The 18239-nt window shown below is 35.8% G+C and overlaps 1 protein-coding gene across 1 annotated transcript in view; it reads left to right on the forward strand.

Moving 5' to 3' along the window:
- ABCA13 (ATP binding cassette subfamily A member 13) overlaps positions 1–18239 on the forward strand; it is an 888443-nt gene that overhangs the window by 616868 nt on the left and 253336 nt on the right. The window contains 2 exon segments of the mRNA XM_007944147.1: positions 3916–3970; positions 5601–5778. Of these exon segments, the coding sequence (XP_007942338.1) occupies positions 3916–3970; positions 5601–5778 (233 nt within the window).

Below are 18239 nucleotides of genomic sequence, written 5' to 3' on the forward strand. Positions count from 1 at the left end.
CAAGTATTTTATTTTTTGGTAGCTATTGTAAATGGTATTGATTTCCTTATTTCTTTTTCAGCAATCTCTTTGCTGGTGTAGAGTAATCCAACTGATTTTTGGATAGTGATCTTCTATCCTGCCACAATGCTAAATCTCCCAATTAATTCTAGTAGATTTTTGACTGAGTCTCTTGGGTTTTCTAGGTATAGGATCATATCATAAGCAAATAGGGATAGTTTGACTTCTTCCTTACCAATTTAGATACCTTTGGTTTCCTTTCTTGCCATATTGCCCTGGCTAAGAGTTCCAATACACTGTTGAATAGAAGTGGTGATAGAGGGCATCCTTGTCTAGTTCCTGTTCACAAGGAGAATGATTTCAGTCATCTATTTGTCTTTTCAATTCTGTTAAAGTCTGATTTTTATATTTTGGGGCTTCCTCATTGTGTCCATAGATATTTTTTATGGTTATATCTTCTTGTTTAATTGATCCTTTGATCTTTATATAATATCTTTCCTTGTGGTTTTTGTCTTAAAGTCAATTTGATCAGAAATTAGTATTGCCACTCCTGCTCTTTTACAGTTGCCATTTGCTTGATATATCTTTTTACAACCTTTGATTTTTAGTCTATTTTTTTTATTTGCCTCTAATGTGTGTCTTGTAGAAGCATATTGATGGGCTATGTTTTCTTATCCAGTCTGCAACTCTCCCTCTCTTGAGGCATGCATTTAATCAATTGACATTCAACGTAATTATCAACAAATACGTATTGGTTGCTGTAATTTTATCCTGTTTTTTTTTTTTTTTTTTTTATGGTGTTCCTGGTTTCTTTGTTCCATATAATTTTCTGTTCTCAGCTCATTAATTTTATGAATCATGTTATCATTTCCTTTGTTCATATTATTTTAGTGTTTGGTAAATATTTGTTCTTGTCCTCTTTTTTATTGTGATGGGAAGCTTTATAATTTTTCTTTGAGGTTACCCTTTGATTAGTAATTTTCTCTCTGAGTTTGGAACAGTCCATTCTAAATTGCAACTCTCTCAACTTTCTCATCATTTAAAAGTTCTGTAACTACACAATTTTCCCCATCTTTTTGATTTATACTTGTCCTTATTTGTCAATTGATGTCTCTGGTTACCTGTTTTCAATCTTGTAAACTTATTTGACTTTGGATACTTCCATAGCTGTTTTGGTTTCTGGGTTATGTCATTTTGTGTATTAATGGTTGGTTGTTGTTTACTATTATTGGTTCAAAGGACTGCCTTTAATATCTATTGTAAGGTTGCTCTGGTTTTAACAGATTCCCTTAATTTCTGCTTATCTGGAAATCTAATTTCCCTATCACATTTGAGGGACAATTTGGCCAGGTATATAGTTTTTGGTTGGAAATTTTTCTCTTTCAGGATACATACCATCCTATTGCCCTCTCATTTGCATGGTTTCTATTAAGAAATATGAGCTTATTCTGATTGGCTTTCCTTTGTAAATAACTTTTCTTTTTTCCCATGCTGCTTTCAGGATCCTTTCTTTATCTTTGGTTTTGGGGAGTTTGATGATGATATGTCTCAGTGATTTTCTTTTGAGATCTATTCCCCTTTGAGTTTGTTGGGCTTTCTGAATGGATATATTCTTATCTTTCATCATATCAGGGAAGTTCTCTCCCAACAAATCTTGGACAATTTTCTCAGTGGTTTTCTTTTTCTCTTCCTGTTCTGGAATTCCAATGACATGCAAGTTATTCCTTTTGATGGTATCCCACATTAACCTTAGGCTTTCTTCAGTTTATTTTGATCTTTTTTTCTCATTGATCCCTTTCTAAAGAAGTATTCAGGTATTTGTCTTCATTCTCATTAATTCTGTCTTCCATTGATTTGATTCTACTCTTTTGTCCTTTTAATGTATTATGTATTTCTGAAAATTTAGTATTAATCTTCTGAATTTCTATTTGTAGAATTTGTATCATTTGTAATGTTTCATTTATTTTGTCATGTTATTCTGATACTTTCTTCTGAAATTTTTCTAATGTTTTGTTTGTGTTTTCCTTAATTTTGGCAGTGTTTTCTTTGATCTGTCTCTTAATCCTTTGAAGATAACTAAATATTATTCTTTTGAAGTCCTTCTCAAGGAGTTCTAATGCCACTTTTTCTTCTGTGATGTGTTCTGGGTTTTTATGCTGCTCCCTTGTTTTTAGCTCTTTATCTTGCTTCTTTGTGTGGACTCTGATGATATGTTGTCTCCCAGACATCATGACATTGTTGTATTTAGATCTCTGCTGACTGTGAAACAGTTGAGTTAGGCTCTTCTTGGTTGTCATGAATCATTGGCCAGTTGGTGGAGAAGGAAGGAGTGCTTCTCATTCAGTAAGTGGACCTACAGGAGTTGTGGATGTGATTGTGTCATATGGGCACAGTTGCTGTCTCCCTCAGTTAGTCAAAAGCAACAATTCAAAAACCATCAAAAAAGTAAAAGCAAGTGGACAAAAATCATACTGTATAAAAACACAGGAACAATCACACACACAAAAAAAAAAAAAAAGGAAAGAAAAGAAAAGAAAAAAAGCTGCAGTATGAGGGGAGAGGACAATAAGAGTGAAGAGGTATAGTAGGAGAATAATGAAGAAAAATGGAAAAATGCAAAAAGAATAACAAGGAATGGGGTTCACTGTGAGAAAGAAAAAAAAATGGGAACCAGGAACAGAGAAGATAGAAAAACCTGAAAACTAGAATCTGGAAAGGGAAGAATAAAGGATAGTAATAAAAAGTACAAAATAATAATCATAATTTTAAAACAGAAAAAAAAAAAAAAAACAGACAAACTGAACAAAAAGGAAAAATAAAAAATCTACGTGAGTTGCGGTAGGACACCCAGGCTCCTGCGGAGCAGAAAGACTTGGATGCAATTCCTGCTGTCCCAGAAGGTGGGTGGGAGTGAGGGATGGCAGCACCTCTATTCACCAAGAGGGTATGGGGTATGAGAGTAACAAGGGGGATATTGTACCTTTCCAATGTTCATATCCAGAATGTCTTTGTGGTCCTGAGAAGTGAAGCATATTCTTACGCCCTGGAATCTGAGAGAACACTATTGCTTTAAATATCCAAAATGGTTGAACTGGTTATAAATATTCAAAATGGCAATACTTCAGCTGTCCACTCAGTTAGGACCACTAACAGACTCCATATATCTCCTTTTTTGGTTTTCATGCAGGTTATTCTACTAGTTGGTATTTAGTCCACTTCTATATCCTTCATTTCCAAGCTGAGGGTTCCAGGATCATCTTCTGTATCTGTGTTAATTAGTTCCTCTTTTCTTTGTTGAAGAGGGTCTGTGTAGTTTGTCTGCCTACTCTGCCATCTTATAGGAACCCAAATCTTTTCAGTTTTTAAGTTCATAGTAATTTCTCCATACTAGCTCTTAGCATGATACTAATACACAAGCCTACACACACAAACAAAACAATCAAATAAAAGCAAAGCAAAACAACTTCAAAAAAGTAAATTAAACCAATGAAACGATCTAGTCATCTATCCATCTAAAGGTGGATTTTTGGACATTTACCTGTGTTCAATCAAGTGATCTCCTTTGGCATATTGTTATCTAGCCTTTTTGAGTCTGTTCCTTAATCTGGAAAATATGGATAATATATTACCAAGGCCAAAAGATACTTATAAGCACTAGACAATAAAACATGGTAATGTGTTAGTGTGGTGCTGTGATACACATTCAATACATGCTGGTTATGGTTGATAATAACAGAAACAACAGAATTCCCAACCTGAACTAGCTAAATTCCATGAGATAATTTGTTAATCCTTGTTGCTAATATGTCAGCACCTGGACAAAACAAACAGGAAATACCTCATTGGTGCAGAGATTCTGCACAGTTCAGCATGCTCAGTATGCTTGACCCTCACTTTTCAATTTGTCTTTTACAGGAATAACACTGTATAGTCATCCATATGGAGGAGCTTTGCTGAATGAGGACAAGATGTGAGTTGCAGGGATTATGAGGGAGGGTGGGCAATTTCATTAAAAATGACTTGACTGTGGAATGCATTGAGTTACTTAGAGATAATTCTTATCTCTCTTTTACTTTTTTGCTTATCTTAAGAGGTTTTGTTATATATAATTAGTGACACAGGACTCTGGCTTTTTTTTTTGTTTTTGAGGGGGGTATGTGAGGGAAATTATTATTGAAAGAGGAAGCACCTGGCTGATTGAATTTAAAATGACATAACATACAACTGTATTTTTAAGTAGAAATTGTTCTAAGGGGATGCGTTTCTTCAAAATTTTGGGATCCAACCAATATCTTCCAGAACATTATTTTGGGTTGAAATTGTAAACATGGTATGGGTGAACATAGTAATACCACTTTGGGCAATTCTTCATCTAAGATTTTCCTCACTGTCCAGTGATCATCATGTAAATGATGAAGCTGGTGCTCTTTATGGGAAAGATCAAGTGTCAGCTACATTTTCATGATAAGGGGACAGGGATCCTGCCTTGTCTTCTTCTTCTTCATTTTTTTTTTTTTTTTTTAACCTTCTCTCTTCTCCACCATGTGGTTGACAGACTTTTAGTTAACAAGTGAGGATAAAATATACTATTATTTATAAACTTTATAAATCTAGTTGCCAAACCAGGGTGATCCCATTTTTCTCAGAGTAGAACTGTGTTCTGTAGGGTTTTCAGTGACTAAGTTTTCAGAAATACTTTACAAGGCCTTTCTTCCAAGGTGCCTTATAGTAGATGCAAAATTCTAATCTTTTGGTCAGTGTTCAAAGACAGTTACCCTTTTCACCACCCAGGAATTCCATATACTTCATATCATCTGCCAAATTGAATTGGAAAATACATGTCTTCTCATATGGGCTTTGTCATCGTAAGTTTGTCCTCATGTTCATATACTGATTACCAGATCCTGCCATTAACAACCTCTGATACATGCCCAGAATTCTAGGTGGAGAATAACTAATGTCTGTTATAAAACAAGAAGGTAGGGCATAGTGGATTGCGTTTGCTGTAAAGTTTCATCATGTCCCCCAACTACAACCTGATTATTCCCAAAGGATTAGCTCAGAGGAAGGTACTAACTGACTTGAGAGTAGAATGTTAATAGTGCTCCAAGTAAAAAAACAATGACACAGAAAATATGCAATGTACATGATTACAGAAACAACTTGATTTAGTACAAAATTCTTTTTGGTATTTTGAGTGACTAAATTGAGAAATAGAATAATGATGATGGGTGAAGCTGTAGCAAATTATTTCTCTGTAGCAGTATTGTTGTAGAGCAAGGTGGTCATATATAGGTAAAATTGCAGCTTTCTTTGGATACCACCCTGGGAATTTCTTTCTATTGTAATTGGGAGTCTAGTTTGTGGATCAAGAATAGACATTGAGACAAGCCTCTGAAAGTTCCTTCAGATTTCTGATCCTTAATTATGTCTGGAAATAATAGTATTTGTTCAGAGGAGATTTTTGAGAGGATACATGCCTTACCTGGTCAGCCATACATTCCTGATGAATGGGTTTTATCACTGTTATTGCTGTTGCTGATTATTGATACAGATAAATCTTTGTCTATCATCTGACAAGCCATTTTGTCAATCTACAGCCTGGAGAGCATCCGTCAGTGTGGTGTTGCCCTCTGCATCGTGTTGGGCTTCTCCATCTTGACTGCATCGATTGGAAGCTCTGTGGTGAAAGAGAGGGTAACTGGAGCCAAAAGGTTGCAGCACATCAGTGGCCTTAGCTACAGGATGTACTGGTTCACTAACTTCCTATATGACATGGTAGGATTTTGGAATGAGATCTGAACCTGTATGCCTGCACTTGGAGAACTGTATAATGCTGTGGGCAAGGAAGGCAATGGGTGCTCTGACCACCTCAGAGTAACCCACAAGAGAAAAAAAAAATCTTTTGAAGCAATTCTGACTCTTAGTGACTGACTATATAGCACAGAGTAGAACTGCCCCACAGAGTTCCAAGAGCTGTAATCTTTACAGCAGCTGATCACCACATCTTTCTTCCACAGAGGGACTGGTAGGTACAAACCAATCACCTTTCAGTGAGCAGCGAAGAGCTTATAGTAAGCACATTTCAAGTTACATCCTTTTCTCATCTCCACCAGCCATTTTTCTCACAAGAAGAAAGATTGACAAACTACAGGGAGATATCTTGAAAATGAGGGCCTTGCTCCAAACTTCCATTTCTTATTAAGATGTTAAGAAAGTAATCACCTTTAACGTGCTCTTGCTGAAAGGTGGAAGGTTAGATGATAAAAGTAATTGGAAATTATATTTCATCTGCATGCATAAAATGAAAATTGAGACTTTTGCCATATTTATAAATTTGTGTATAAAGTATTAGTGTTTTCCTTTATGCATTCATTTTCCCAGTGGAAACTCAACAGATTATTTTCTTTAGTCCTTAAAAGGATAGTAACAGGTGTATTATTGTGCTACTTCCTATAGTCCAAGCCACTAATCTTGAATAAAATAGTACATATGGTAGAGTTCACTTATCAGTGATCAGTATCTACTCTCAGTGTTAATTACAGCTGTGGTTTCAATGGAAAATCTGTATTTTTGTCCTTATTAGCATGTTTCATACCAAGTTCTAGCAGAAAGGAGAAAGGGGGTAGCATTTATGGAGGACCTACCCTGGGCATGTGTTATGCTTGCTGCTTTACCTTCTGCTTTTGGAGTAACATCTCTCTGGAATATTAACACATTGGTCTCATATATTGTTTTTTTTTTGAAATAGCTTAGAACTTAACTGATTTATTTCCTTTTGAACATATAACCTGTATTTTGTTTCCAAAATTAAATTTAAAAGGATCATATCTAAATTTCCTCAATATTTTAGGATATCATTATTTTAATTAGGTTTTTTCCCAAAAAAACTTACATGGTCATAGTAATTTCCTGGGCACTTACTAACAATAAGAACTTTCCAGGGACTAGTTGTCAAGATTCTGATTAAATAGATCTGAGTGGGACTTGGAAACAGACCTTTTAGTAATCATTCAAGGCAATTTATGAATCTCAGGAAGGACTTACAAATGCTGGGATTTGGGAAAGATGATTGCATAAACAAACTATAGTTCCAATCCTTCCCTATAAATATAACAATACAACAACAGTGGTCAACTTTAATGGACTCTGAATCAGGGAGTAGAGGAAAGCACCAGGAAATTGCAGACAGGCAATAATCAGTGAATCAACATATGGTAGGAACTTCCATAGTGATACTGCCTTGGAAAGCCAAGGAGGGGTCGCTACGAGTTGGAACTGACTTGACGGCAGTGGGTTTGATTTGGTTTGGTTATCACTTATCCCACTGACACTTCCTCTCCCCCAGCCATGTAGCCTGCCTTCTCCTGTGAACTCAGGAAGTGATGTTACAAAAGGGCCTGCCTTTGTAACCATCACACCCTCTTCCTGCTAGGAGATAGGACCCCAAGCTTCTGCTCTAGAATCAAGGAGGCAGACCTCCTGGAAGGTCAGATGAAGTGTACCAACATCTCCTCTACCCAGACACTGTTGCTACAAACCTACTGGGCAAACCTACTGCAGATGACTTCTGCGGTGGAGTCTGCCTTCTTTCACAGTCCACACTCTACCTGCTTCCCTGCTCATCTTATGGCTCAGGCTTCTGAAGCTTATAGGATATACCTATCAGAGAGTCAATTCCATTCTGTCTGGCTCATCTTCAGTTAGTGCTGAGGACTGCTGACTTAGGCTGCTGTGTGGTAGAAGTCAGGCATCTTGACTACACTAACAGTCAACATACTAGGGGAAGAGCTCTTACAGCAACAAGGCTGATCTCTCTTGGGGTCCATTCAGAATGTTACAACCCTTTATTCACCCAGTAAATGTTGAATACTGGGTTGATACAAACTCTTACAGAGTTTTCTACAATGGAGACAGGAGAGTCACTTAAGCAGAGACTACTCTCCCAACAATCATGGGGCCTCTGGAGCTCTGAAACCACTATGACAGATCTCTCAGAGATCCTTATGGGGAGTGTGAATCCCTCCACCACCCGAAACAGATGGAAGTCTGTCTGGATTTACAGTGAATGCCAGCTCTGAAAAAAAGCAGATGCCACAGAACAGGAGAAGGAACCACAGTCAAAACCAGATAGCACTACCCAGCTCTGAAGGAGGCTTACTAGGAGTGTTTTTTTTTTTTTTTCAACAGAAAACATGGCTTCAGAAACTGAGTAGAGAAGGAAGTAGTAACCAGAGAGAGGGTACTGTGCTTTGGGGGAAAGATTTATTAAAATATATCTAGCCTGAGTGGCAGTGCCTGCTCATGGAGAGAGTGACTATAGTGTGTTCTCTGGTGTCTGTGAGAGACATAATTTTGGTTGAAAACCAAAATCTGTAACATTTGAATCCTATTAAGCTAGAGAAGGAGAAGGGGCTATCACAGAGAGTGAAAGGAAATGGTAAGCAAAGGCCAAAGCTTCTGCCTGCCTCAGAGTTTTTTTTTAAAAAAAGTAGTTTGGGCAGGAGCTGAAAAAATTAACAACTTCAAAAAGTCCAATGACCTAAAAAATAATCATAAGACACAAAAAGAACAAAGAAACAGTGTCCCATCCAAATGAACATAATTAAGGGATTGAAAGATAAGTAGAGAAGACCAGATAATAAGAAAATAAAAAAGGGAAAAATACTCTTTATGACAAAAATCCATTAGAAGAGATGAAATGGACATTATATGTGCTAAGTGAGTTAATTAATTCATAAGATTAACTTTCATAAATATATGTTCATCCAACCTCAGAGAACTTAAGTATACAAGGCAAACACTGATAGAACTGAAGGGAGAAATAGACAGCACTACAATAATATTTGGAGACTTCAATACAACACTTTCAGCGTTGGGAAAAACATCTGGAAAGAAAATCGACAAGAATATTGAAAACGTAAATGACACTATAAAATGACTAGATTTAGCAGACATAAATAGAACACTTCACCCAACAAAACCACACTATATATTCTACCCCAGTGCACGTGAATCACTCTACAAGGATAGATCACATATTAGGCCACAAGGAAAATCTTGATAAATTTTAAGAGATTGAAATCTCACAAAATATTTTCTCTGACCGAAATGGAATGAAGCTAAAAATCAATAACAGAAAAATTTTAAAAAAGAACTTGGTAAATCCACAAATATATGGATATTAAACAGCATACAAACTACCAGTCAAGGAAGAAATGAAAAGAGAAATCATGTTTTTTAGAGTCAAATGAAAATTAAATTATAACATACCAAAACAAGGGATGCAGTGAAAACTGTATTTAGAGGAAAATTTATAACAATAAATGACTTCATGAAAATAGAAGAGAAATCTCAAATCAACAGTCTAATTTGATAAATCTTGGAACTAAAATGTGGAATGTAAACTAAGCTTAACTTAGCAGAAGAAAGAAAATAACAAAGATCAGTGCTGAAATATATCAACCCAAAATAGAAAAATAATAGAATCAGTAAAACCAGAGGTTTGTTCTTCAAAGAGATCAATAAAATTGGCAAACATTTAGCTAGACTGACAAAGAGAAAAAGAGAAAAGATGTAAATAACTAAAATAAGAAATGAAAGAGGGCATATTATAACTGACTTCATAGAAAAAAAAATTATGGTAGAATATTGTGAACAACAGTATGGAAAAAAGCTGAATAACTGATATGAAGTAGACCAATTCTTAGATGTACACAGCTACCCAAATGAACCCAAGAGGAAATATAATGTCTCAAGAGACCAATAACAAATGAAGAGATTGCATCAGTGATTAAAATATTTCCCAACAACAACAACAAAAAGTCTTGGACCAGATGTCCTCCCTGGGGAATTGTACCAAAATTCAGAGAATTGTCACCAATACTTTTTTTTTTTAATTTTATTGTACTTTGGTTGAGTGTTTACATAGTATATTAATTTTCCGTTCAATAATTTATGCACATTTTGTTTCATGATATCGCTTGCAATCCACTCAAAGTAATAGTACTCTTCCTTCTTCCTCTCTGGGTTTCCTGTTGCCATTAATCCTTCTTTCCTACCCCTTTCTGCCTTCTGAGCTTTATTTTTGGGCAAATACAACTCTTTTGCTCTTGTATGATTGATTGTATTGAGGAATACTTTCCTCCCTGATATTACTGTTAATGTAGTGCCTGAGGCACTTGACTGCTAACTAGAAGGCTGGCAGTTCAAACCCACCAGCCACTCCTCAGAAGGAAGGTTGGGCAATCTACTTCTGTAGTGATACCACCTTGGAAACCCAAGGAGCAGTTGCTATGAGTCGGGTCTGACTTGATGACACATAACAACAACAATAACATAAAGTCCTATCAATTGTTTGTCTGAAAGTTCATCCTTGGAAGTGGGTTAAGTACCAGGATTGAAAGGTATGTATGGGCCATAGTCTCAGGGGTCCCACTAGTTTGTAACAGAACAGTAAGTCTGGTCTTTTTTATAATTTTAAATTTTGTTGTACTTTTCTTTTTTTTTTTTTTTTCTTCTCCGTCTCTGTCCTGGATTTTCTATTGTGATCTTGATCAGAGTAGTCAGTAGTGGTAGCTGGGCACCATCTAGTTCTTCTGGTCTCCAGGTAGTGAAGACCATGATTCATGTGGTCAATTAGTCCTATGGACTAGCTGTTTCCTTGAGTCTTTGATTTTCTTCACAATTCTTTGCTTCAGACAAGGAGAGACCAATAGTTGCACCTTAGATGGCAGCTATCAAGTTTTTAAGACCCAGATGCTACTCACCAAAGTAGGATGTTGTTGTAGTAAAAGTTGTGTGTCAACTTGGCTGGGCCTGGTTGAGTGGCTGGGCAACTGCTGGTAGTTATTCCTCATGAGCCTGGCAATCAATGCCATGGTGGGATCTACCACAAGCAGCTGAGTGATCTGCTTCCCATATATAACAAGCAGCTTTGGGAATGGTCTCTAGCTTATGGCATGCTTGAACAGTGCATGTAGCCATGTCGTTGTTCAGCAGCCTGCCATGCTCTGCCAACCTTGGGACTTTCAATGGACTTGAATTAATGCCCTGCCATGTGGTTTGGTAACATCAGGACTGTGCTTTTTTACTTACCAACCTTGGGCTTATCAGCCTCAGCAGCTGTCTGAACGAAGAAAAGCCTCTAGCTTCAGTGGGCTGGGAGCAGGAAGCAGAGCTAAAGCCCAAGGTTGAGGAGCTTTAGCCCAGCCCCTAGAACATGGCACTTTGAGCTCTACCTTAAAGCCTCCAAACTGTAAGAGAATAAAGTTCTGTTTGTTCAAACATCCCATTTGTGGTATATTTCTGTCAGAGCAGCACTAGGTAACCAAAACAGATGTAGAACATTGTCTTTGTGGACTATGTTATGTCAATTGATCTAGAAGTCCTCTGAGACTGTAATCCTAAGTCCTCAAGTCCCTTGAGACATTCTTTTAAAGTATTTGGTAATCACTAAGAAGTTTTCAGAACTCTGTACCTTATATGCTCTACTATATCCTTGGATATATTTACTGCACATATAAATAAATATGTACATATATCCTCTATCAGACCTATATATACTCATTTGTCTTCCCGCATCTGATAAGCTTGCATGTCTACCTATGTATCTACATTCAGATGATGTTTGTTATTACCATTGTTGCAGGATTATGCATATAATACTAGTTACCTTTGTTGTCTTCTACCCTTGTGAACCTCCAAGTGATTTCCTTTGCCATTGGTCATATTATGCTGTCTACCCCTTATTGTATGTTGCCTTTCCCTTCACAAACATTAAAATCCTCAAAACTGGACCAGTAAGAAACATCACGATAAATGGAGAAAGATTGAAATTGTCAAGGATTTCATTTTACTTTGATCCATAATCAGTGCCCATAGAAGCAACAGTCAAGAAACCAAATGCCATGTTGCATTGGGCAAATTGCTGGAAAAGACCTCCTTAAAAGATTTAAGAGCAAAGATGTCACATTGAAGACCAACATGCATCTGACTCAAGCCATGATATTTTCAATAATCTTATGTATATATGAGAACTGGGAAACAAGTAAGAAAGACCACAGAAGAATTGATGCATTTATATTATACTGAAGAATTTTGAATGTACCATGTACTTCTAGAAGAACAAACAAATCTGTCTTGAAGGAAATACAGACAGAATGCTCCTTAGAAGCAATAATGTCCAGACTTCGTCTCTCATACTTTGGCCATATTTTCAAAAGGGACCAGTCCCTGGAGAAGGATATCATGCTGGGTGAAGCAGAGGATCAGCAATAAATGGGAACTCTCTCATTGAGATAGGTTGACACAGTAGCTGTGGTAATAGATTCAAGCATGGCAGTGATTGTGGGCATGGTGCAGAACCAGGCATTGTTTTATTCTGTTGTACATAGGGTCACTATGATCGAAACTGACTTGACAACACCTAACAACAGCAGCAACAACTCTCTAGTTAGTGATTTAGTCTTCTTTCCCCTCTCATTCCTTTTAACCATCAAAGAATGTTTCTTTTTCTTTGTAAACCTTTTCTTGACTTTTTGTAATAGTGGTCTCATATTTATCCTTTTGTGAATTATTAATTATCTCAGCATAATGACCTCAAAGTTCATCCATGTTATGAGGTGTTTCATGGATTCTTCATTATTCTTAATGTTTAATATCCCAGTGTGTGTATGTACAATAGTTTTGTTTTTCCTTTTTTTTTAATCCATTCATTTGATGATAGGGAGTTAGATTGTTTCCATCTTTTTGTTATTGTGAAGAAAGTTGGGATAAACATGGATATACATTTATCTATTCCTATAACTGTTTCTCTTGGATATGTACATAGTAGTGGGATTGCTGGATCATGTAATATTTCTATTTTCAACTTTTTAAGGACTTACCATACTGTTTTCCACAGTGGTTATGACATTTTACAATCTCACTTGCAGCATAAGAGTGTTCCAACCACTCTACACAATTGCTAGTATTTGTTGTTTCCTGAGGTTTCTTTTATTTTTTTTTTTTTAACTTTAATGTTATTGCTGGAGTGAGATCTCATTATTGTTTTTATTTCCATGGCTAATTATCATGAGCATTTCTTCATTAATTTCTTGAATGCTTGTATGTCTTCTTTGGTAAAGTGGTTGTTCATGTCTTCTGCCCATTTTTTAATTGGAATGTTTGTATTTTTGTTCTGAGGTATTGAAGTTTTCTATAAATTTTAGAGATTAGTAATTTGGCAGATATGTTGCTATAATTATTTTTTTTTCCAGTCTGTAAATTGTCTTTTAGAAAATTCTTTTGATGCACATCTTAATTTTTAAGGGTTCCAGTCATCTAGTTTATCTTCTGTTTTATTTATCTATTTATTTATTTATGTGTATTTTTAATTATGCTTGAAAGACTATTTATGCCATGAATTATAGCCCCTATATTGCCTCTTCTTTTTCTTTGATGATATTTATAATTTTAGGTTTTACATTTAGTTCTTTGATACATCTTGAGTTAGTTTTTTTAATATAGTATGGTGAATGAATCTTTTTTAACTTTTCAACAAATGAATATCCAGTTTTGCCAGCACCATTTGTTAAAGAGATTGTATCATCCTCAATTAATGTAGTTTCAACCTTTGTCAAAGATCAGTGGTCCATAGTTGGATGGATTTATGTCTGGGTTCTCAATTCTTTTCCATTAGTTTATGTGTCTGTTGTAGCAATACCAGGCTGCTTTGACTTCTGTAGCTGTATAGTAGGTTTTGGGATCTGTAAGTACAAGTCCTTTTACTTTGTTGTTCTTACTTAATAGTGCTTTGCTTATCCAGAGTCTCTTCCCTTTCTGTATCAATGATGATGGAATCTAGACCAGAATTGCATTATTTCTGTAAATTGCTTTGGGTAGTTTTCACATTTTCACAATGTTTAAATATTTCTATCCATGAGCATGGAATATTCTTCCATTTAAGTAGATCTTTTATGGTTTCTTGTTGTAGTGTTTTGTAGTTTTCCTTGTATAACTCTTCTCTGTGTCTGCTTAGGTTTATTTCCAAATACTTAATTTCTGGGTGGTTATTAAATGGGATCATTTTCCTGATTCTCTTCTCAGTGTTCTCTTTGGTAGTGCAGGGGAATCCTACTGATTTATGTATGTTGATCTTGTGCCCTGACACTTTGCTGAGTCATCCTATTAGTTCTAGGAGTTTTCTTGTTGATTCTCTGGGATTTTCTTTATATAAGATCCTATCAGCTGAAACAGAGAGTTTTACTTTTTTCAGATTTGGATGCCTTTTATTTCCCTTTCTTGTCTTGTACTGGCTAAAACTTCTAATGCAGTGTTAAATAAGAGTAGTAATAGAAGGCTTCTTGCCTGTTTCCTGTTTGCAAGGGGAATGTTTTCAGTTTCTCACCATTAAGAATAATATTAATCATTGGTTTTGTGTATATGCCCTTAATTATATTGAGGAATTTCCCTTCTATTTCTGTTTTGCTGAACATTGTTATTAAGAATGGAAGTTGAATTTTGTCAATGCATTTCCATATCAATTGATATAATCATGTGGTTCTTTTCCTCTTTTTATCTATGTGGTAGATTATGTTGATCATTTTTCTAATGTCAAACCACACTTGCATTCCTTTGTATGAATCCCACTTGGTCATGGTGTATACTTCTATCTTTCTATCTATCTATCTGTTGTTGGGTTCTATTGGCTAGGATTTTTTTTTTTTTTTTGGAGATTTTTACATCTATGTTCATAAGGCATATTTGTCTATACTTTAAAAAAAAAAAAAAATTGGTTTCTTAGCCTGCTTTTATTCTTAGGATAATGCTTGCTTCATAGAATGACTTCAGGAGTATTCCATCCTTTTCTATGTTCTGGAATAGTTTGAGAAGAATTGGTTTCAGATCTCTGAATTTTTGGCAGAATTCACCAGCACAGCCATCTAGACCACAATTTATTCTTTGGTGTGAGGTTTTCATTTGTTTTGTTTTGTGACCAACAATTACTTTTGTTATAGGTATGTTCACATTTTCTACATCAGTCTAGTTTGTTCAGAAAGGTAGTGTGTTTCCAGAAATTTGTCCACATTTTTCTAGGTTTTCAAATTTGTTGGAGTACATTTTTATTCTATTTATTTCTGTTGTGACATCACCCATTTTGTTTCTTATTCATGTTATTTTCATCTTTTCCTTTGTTAGATTTGCCAATAGTTTGTTGCTTTTATTAATTATTTTTTTCTTTTATTGTGATTTGGATGAAAGCTTGTGGATCAATTTTTTTCCATCCAATAGTTCATACACATTTTGGTTTGTGACATTGATTGAAATCCCCACCATGTAATAGCTCTTGTCTCATTTCCTCCCTGAGGTTATCTTTTCTCTGTATCTTTATCTTATGTGTTCCTATTTTCTGAGCTTTATTCCTGAACAAATGCATGTCTTTTGATCTCTTCTGGTCAATTGTTCTAAGAAGTGCACACTTCGCTGGTGTAATTGTTCACCTCATAGGCCTGTCTTTTGTTTGGTTGAAAGTTGAACCATGAGCATGAGTTCGGTTCCAGGCCCAAAGGGTGACTAAAGGCCATAGTCTTGGAGATTCCACCAGTCTCTCTCAGACCCATAAGCCTGACCTTTTTTTTATTATTTTGAGTTTTGTTCCACATTTTTCTCCCACTATATCCATGACCTCAAGTTTTGATCCATTTCTGAGTGGTTGGCAATGTTAGCTGGGCACCATCTAGTTCTTCTGCTCTCAGTGTCATGTAGACTGATGTACCCTTTGTCCACTTGTCCCTTGGACTAATTGTTTCCATGTGTCTCTGATTTCCTTCACTCTTCTTTGCTCCAAATGAGGAGAGAGAAATAGTTATATCTTAAATGGCTGCTCACAGCTTTTAATACCCTAACTGCTCACCGAAGTAGGATGGAAAATAGTGCTTTTAGGTACTATGTTATGCCAATTCAGCCTTATATTCCTCATGACTATGGTCCTGAGCATGCAGACCTAACAACTCACTCACTCAAGGTATTTATTTGTGGCTAAGAAGGTATCATAATTTACTCCCTATTAATTCTATTGTATGTATGGGTATTTTTATAGCATATACAAATATGTATGTAGAGATATCATCTGCCAAACCTAAGTATGATCATGGGTATACTCTCATTGCCTACCCATATCTGATCATCTTGTCTCTCTGCCTTTGTTTTCACCTGTAAATTAATATTTATTATTCCTGATAATGTAGTATTGTGTATGTAATAGTGTTTACCTTAGTTGTCTGTACATCTTATGTACCTTGCCAAGTCATCATTTTCCTTTGTGATATTGGATTGGTCACCCACTTTCAGGATATTGCCTTTCCCTTCACCCAAATCAATATGTGCCTCTATCTAACTACCAATTTTCTCTTCCATACTCTCCCATCCCTGGTAACCATCAAAGAATGCTTCTATGTGTAAACCTTTCAATTACATTTTATCCTGTAGACTCATATAAATTCTGTCGCTCTGTGAATGACTTACTTCACTCAATATAATATCCTTCAAGTTCATTTACATTATGAGGTGTTTCACAGATTCTTCATTACTCTTAATGTTGCATAGTATTCATTGTAGGTATGTACCATAGTTCATCCATTCATCTTTTGATGGGCACTTAGGTTGTTTCTATCTCTTTGCTATTGTGAATAGTGCTGCAAGGAGAATGGATGTGCAAATATCTATTTGTATCTCAGCTCTCATTCTTTAAGATATATACTTAGTAGTGGGATTGCTAGATCAAATGGTATTTCTATTTCCAATTTTTCAAAGAAGCACCATACCATTTTCCACATTTTAAACACCATTGTATAGTCCCATGAGCAGTGTATTGGAGTTCTAACATCTCCACATCCTTGCAGCATTTACTGTTTTTTGTCTTGCTAAACTTTGCTATTATTGCTGGGATGAGATAATATTTTATTGTTGTTTGATTTGCATGTGTCTAATTGCTAATGATCACCAGAATTTCTTCATATATTTGTTGGCTGCTTGTATGTCTTTTTTGAAGAAATGTCTACTTATGTCCTCTGCCCATTTTTTAATTGGATATTTTGTCTTTTTGATATTGAGGTGTTGACACTTTCTATAAATTTTAGAAAAGTCCCTTGTCAGATATGCCACTGACAACTTTTTTTTTTTTTTTTTTGCCCAGTTTGCGGGTTCTCTATTTACCCTTTTGGAGAAGTCTTTTGGCACACATTAAGAATTTATTTTTTAGAAGGTCTAAGTCAACTAGGTTATTATCTGCTGTTTGTGTGTTTTTGGTTATATTTGATAGTCTATTTATGCCATAATTTAGGGCCCCTAATTTTTTCTCTGTCCCCCACCCCTCTTTTGGATGATCTTTATACTTTTAAGTTTTATATTTATGTCTTTGAATCACCTTAATTTAGTTTTTGTATGTGGTTTGAGTTATGGATATTGTTTCATTTTTCTGTAAATGTATATTCAGTTTTTTCAGCATCATTTGTTAAAGAGGACTATCTCTTCCCTATTTAATGGGTTTCATCACTTGTCAAATATCAGCTATCCATAGGTGGGTAGATCTACTTCTGGATCCTCAATTCTATTTTCCTGACCCATGCCATGATATTTTCAATAGCAATATATGTGTATGAAAGCTGGATAATGAACATGGAAAACTGCAGAAGAACAAAAACATTTGAATTGTGGTATTGGCATAGACTGCTAGAGAATGAACACATCTCTCTTGGAAGAAGTATAGCTGGAATGCTTCTTAGATGTGAGAATGGCCAGACTTGTCTCATATGTTGACCATGTTACCAGAAGTAATTTTATAGTCCCATCAGCAGTGTATAAGAGTTCCAACATCTCCACATCTTTGCAGCATTTATATTTTCTGTCTTATTAAATTTGTTATACAGTCCCTTGAAAAGTATATCACATTTGGTAAAGGAGAAGGTCAGAGAAAAGGGGAAAGGCCCTCAATGAGATGGATTTACACAGTGGCTGCAACAATGGGGTCAAGCACAACAAAGATTTTGAGAATGGGGTAGGACCAGGCAACATTTTGTTCTGTTGTACACAGGGTCACTATGAGTTGGAACTGACCTGATGGCACCTAGCAACAATTTTTTTCCCCTGATCTGTCTGTCATTGTACCAATACAGGCTGTTTTGACTACCATGGGAGCTCTGGTGGCATAGTGCCTAAGGCATTTGACTGCTAACCAGAAAGCTGGAGGTTCAAACCCA

The sequence above is a fragment of the Orycteropus afer genome, unplaced genomic scaffold, assembly GCF_000298275.1.
Source record: "Orycteropus afer afer isolate SDZICR_OR568_19922 unplaced genomic scaffold, OryAfe1.0 scaffold00121, whole genome shotgun sequence".
NCBI classification, from domain to species: Eukaryota; Metazoa; Chordata; class Mammalia; order Tubulidentata; family Orycteropodidae; genus Orycteropus; species Orycteropus afer.